The 4,882-nt window shown below is 43.1% G+C and overlaps 1 protein-coding gene across 1 annotated transcript in view; it reads right to left on the bottom strand.

The window, feature by feature from the left end:
* Positions 1-341: 341 nt before the first annotated feature.
* The window catches only part of LOC106806717 (cholinesterase 1-like), a 15,776-nt gene continuing 11,235 nt past the window's right edge, over positions 342-4,882 (bottom strand). Inside the window, exons 3-4 of the mRNA XM_014808747.1 lie at positions 2,877-3,052; positions 342-605 (exon numbers count right to left, since the gene is read on the bottom strand). Coding sequence (XP_014664233.1) covers positions 520-605; positions 2,877-3,052 — 262 coding nt within the window. The 3' untranslated portion in view covers positions 342-519. The remainder of the gene's footprint in view (positions 606-2,876; positions 3,053-4,882) is intronic.

The following is a 4,882-nucleotide window of genomic DNA, read 5'->3' as shown; positions in this document are numbered from 1 at the left end:
ACAATACAAGCCACAACTACACACATCAACACACGACTACCCACCACACCCCACCCAAGCACACACACAATCAACACATCACCCACACACACAATTCACACAGCACAACCACGCCATGGTTCTCTTCCCCGAAGTTCGCATCGACAACAGTTTCTCTTACCGAAACTATGCACGGATAAAAAAGTGTTCCACTGACTGCGCAATCAGAAACCTCCCGATCCAGCACGATGAAGCATACGCACAGTGCCCCAGCGTTACATTATAAAAATAAAGAAAGTCATTTACCAAGACGTCATAAGGTAAGCGGCCCCGCGGCCGCGCGGCCGCGCGGCCCGCCGCGAAGCATAGAGACGCACACATCGATTCGAACGCCTGAGAGACCGTTGAAATTGTGTATATCGATTCGATACGCCCGGTGAGCGCGTGGGGTCATTTTTCATCGATTCGGTGCACCCGGCCGAGCCGTAGGGAATTCCTCGCCGAGAGTCTGCAGTGCTCCCGATTGTCGCCCCAGAAGCACTATGAAGGAGAATGGCAGATGAAAATAAGCACGTCTAGACACTGTGTCGATGTGTAGACATTTGTAGCGACGCACACCTTCTCTCCTGCACACAGACAACACCGAGCTGTTAGAGAGGGACGGTCGAGACGGAGAGGAGTGTGAGAGGGAAGGTATTTGTGCGGAGAGAGAGAAGGGGGAATGAGAAAAACAGAGAAGGAATGAGCAAGGGAGAGAGAAGGTATGCATGTGTGAGAGAGCGAGATAAAGGGAAATGGAATAAGAAAAGAGAGAGAGAGAGAGAAGAGAGAGAAAGAGAGGAGAGAAAAGAGAGAGAGAGAGAGAGACAGAGAGAGAGAGTGTGTGTCGTGTGTAGAGAGAGAGAATGTGTGAAGAGAAAATAAAGTGTGTGTCCAGAGAGAAGTATGAAAAGTGAGAGGAGGAATTTATCTGGCTCAGTGGAATTCGTAAATATCAGGAATAGCATTAATACAAAGAACGTTTTATTTTTAAAGGGAGAGTTTACTCTATGTTATGGTAATTTCAGGGCTAATTTAGGTTATAATTACGTCTACAGTAAAAAGGTTTCCATTGTCAATCATCATTATAAATATTTTTTTAAATGTGTAAAACTAAACGACTACAGTTTTGATTACATACGACGGTGGGCGCCGCACTCGAAGCAGGTCAACGATCTGATAGAGTGCGGCGAAACCACTGTAATGTCCAAGCCAAGAGGGCTACGACCGGAGGGTGTTCTTATTATTCACATTTAAAAGCAAAAAGGATTGTAGTATCCTATAAACGTATTATAGTTCTATACTAAGACGTAATAAGTTTCACATTATAACATGATAAATTTTGCCCTAAAATGAAATATCGTTCGTTAAGTAGCATTTAGGTCTAAATAATAATTTCACTTTTGTGATAGCCGCTCGTCTGTACGTGCAAAAAATAAATGTGCTAAGATACGCAACTTTTTCGAGTGCATCACGTGCCGCGGTAGTGCATGGCGCCGTTGTTCCAGATGTTCGTAGCGTTTGGATTGTAATAATTATAAACAATTAAATTAGGGTATGCTGTAAGCGAAATAAGCGTGGTATAGACGATTTGTTATACGAGTATGTACAGCTGGATGCAGGTAAAATCCTAAAGGCTACGTCCCTTTAAGGTATCGTTGTGGCATGCGTGTCGTGCGTGGTGCGTGCGTGCGTGCGGCCGTAGTTGTCGTTGGTGTGTGTGTGTGTGTGTGTGTGTGTGTGTGTGTGTGTGTGTGTGTGGTGTGATATGTACGTGTGTGTATGTGCGCGAGATTTTTGTGTACGTGTGTGTGGGGGGGGGCAGAGAGACAGAAGCAGTGTGTGACGCACACGCATAGCTATTGTAGGCTGCGCTACGCCTGCAAGATGGTGGGAAACCATCAGAAGCTAGCAATGCGCGAACCTATGCTCGAGTTTACAGCAACCTACTTATGTCGAGCGAGCGGCGATGTATCAAAACACCACCAGCTAAGTATGCCTGCCATCATGAAATTAATATTGCTGCGTATAGGTACTTCACAGCGCCAGTATTATCACCGAGTACAGCAATGTAGTTTAAAAGTCACCTTGCTTTACTCGCTGAATTCCCTATAACGCTCCCGTAAAAACATCGTCATTATTTGCACGTTATCACCGCACATTATTAGACATGCAGTGAGATAGGTCGTGGCTATTGAAGAGCAGTAATTTACCCTATAGTCATCCTATACGTATCCAACTGTACGCCTGTATATCCAACGTTAATCACACAGAGCTCTTTCGCAACCCCACAATCCTACTTAATTCCTCTGTATTCGTAGGACACATTTTACAGAAAGTTGTTTTTGAGGACTAGATTAATTATGAGACTTCTAGCTTCAATATTTGATATTTGATATCTTTGAATACATGCATATATTGGAGTTCGTCCTTCATTGATTCCGTAAAGAGATGGTGGATTTCTCAAAATAACTAAATCGCTAAACAATTTTTACCGGCGGGTCCTATAAGATCGTTTTCAAAGAGAAAACGTTTCCATATTCGCTTTACGATGAAACGAAATTTATGTTTAAGTGAGTTCTTCTGTGTACATGGCAGCGGATAAATGTATACCATAAATTATATAATATGAGCCTCTATCTAATGTATCTATCCTATATATCTATAGAATTTCCTAAATAACTCCTGATCTTACTATTTGCGTATAACTGTTAGAAAATATATACATGCTTGCTACGTGGGTGATCCGCTGTTAAATACCGTGCGTTGCCTCTCGAACTAAGGGCAGTCGTGTTTTTCACTCGCCTATCCTAAAAAGACACGCGCGCTGTCGCTCTACACCGCCACCATATACCTACCCTCTCTCTTCTCCAGCGATGGAACAAGCTTCTCCCAGATTTCGCAGTGTTTAGTACGCGGACTCGTCTGCACGCTCTCCTCTTCGTCAAAGACAAAATACTGACGCGTCTTGTTTGTGTAACGAGGCCAGATGAGTGTTCCGGGAAACTGGAGCGCTTTGGCGTAGTTAGGATTTCTGAAATCGAACCGAGTCGTAATCTGCCTGTCTTTGCGCTGGCACTCATAGTCTCACAGCGTGCCGTGACGAAGCAGGGCCAACATACGGCGGAGACTTAATGCTAGGGATTGGGTTAGGATTGAGGTGGGGGTTGGGGTTACGGTTAGGGTTAATGTAGCGCCTATCGCGAACACCTACCAACCCAGTATTACATCCGTATAACCATGATAAATCGCGAATGATGCCCCATGCATAAGTAACGGTTAGGGTCAGGGTTAGAATTTGTTAGCATAACACTAATCCTAGCCTTGCCTTAGACTCACCCCATATTTCCCTGTGGCTGCGGCGCCGATAGGGTTAGGGTTCCGAGTAGTAGTTCCGAGCGAACAATATGTCTTCTACGGAGTCAGTCTAACCTTACAGCTAACACCAACCCTGACCTCAGCAGCTCTACATAGTGAGTTGTAACTATAACGCCTTGTGCATAAGTTACGTCACACCGTAGTGGCGGCGCCAAGTAATGGCTCTAGCACCTCTTAGTATCCGGAGGATGATATGAGACTACTATATAAGTAATAGTATATGGTTATTGCGTCATATAGAAGGAGGAAATGTAAAACCAAACAGTAGTCCGCATCTGACTAGTTGCGTATTCGACTGTGATATGCACGTGGTATTTCGGGTTGTGTTTTTATTACGTATTATTGAATAGCATGCATGAAAATTATGTAATGCCATAATATTATGTTCCTATTTATATGAACGACTTGAGTATGATTGGGTTTTACTATTTGACTGTTTGTTGCGAATGTTTTCTTCTAAATGTTCTACTCCTACTTCCTATACTTACCAACACATACACGCTATTATATAGATAGATGAAATAACATGAACTCCCGCGGATACGCACGCACTCACTCACGTGCGCGCGCGCACACACACACATTCATATATATATATAACAACGATGTGTGGCGATTTTTATACAATGGAAAATTATCCTATTCAAATAAATATCCTCAATAATGACAAAAACGCTGGATGGTATTTTATTGATAAATTTACAAACAATTAAGGCAACGTTGTGTACAAAAAACCATTTAACGCTAATACCATGTATTACCATAAATATCGGGTATTACACCTATGATTCATTCATGATATTATCATATTAAAATACTCCAGTACCTTATCTAAAATAGAATGACTACTCACAGCATTTTCTTTAAAGTCTTGCATATATATATTTGCAAAAAATAAAGCCGCGTCGTATGTTGTATGTAACATGTGTTTTCTTTGTGTGTGACGTCCTCAAGCAAGCATAGGCGACGCACCTTCATATCGCAAAACGTACTTTCACGTACAAACCTTTTCCTGTCAAAACGCATGCGATAATGCGTCGGTTCTATCACGTCGCCGACGAATGGCAGACGAGTCGCAAAACTACAGGACGCACTGTATGATTACCGTATGAACTATATGCCGTTCTCTTGCTAGATGTGATCAACGTACGGGTTACTGCGCGGACCCAGGTGACGACCGCTGGCTAGAGGTCGACGTCGCATCCGGTGCACTCAGACAGACCATAGATCTATACAACACATGTATGTGTTGTATATATCTATGCACAGACACACGATGTGTAGTGGTGGTGGGGGGGGCGTTATACGCCCTGGGCAGACATGCATCCTAGACCTACACACTCACCAATGCTATCAAAATCAGGGCCGATGATTGTACATCTCTACGAGACTCTTACTTCATCTTGATAAAAAAAGAACTGTCGCAACGATGTGTGGCGATTTTTATACAATGGAAAATTATCCTATTCAAATAAATATCCTCAAT

Source organism: Priapulus caudatus, unplaced genomic scaffold (genome assembly GCF_000485595.1).
Source record: "Priapulus caudatus unplaced genomic scaffold, Priapulus_caudatus-5.0.1 Scaffold175, whole genome shotgun sequence".
Classification (NCBI taxonomy): domain Eukaryota; kingdom Metazoa; phylum Priapulida; class Priapulimorpha; order Priapulimorphida; family Priapulidae; genus Priapulus; species Priapulus caudatus.
This window is presented reverse-complemented; position numbering and strand designations above follow the sequence as displayed.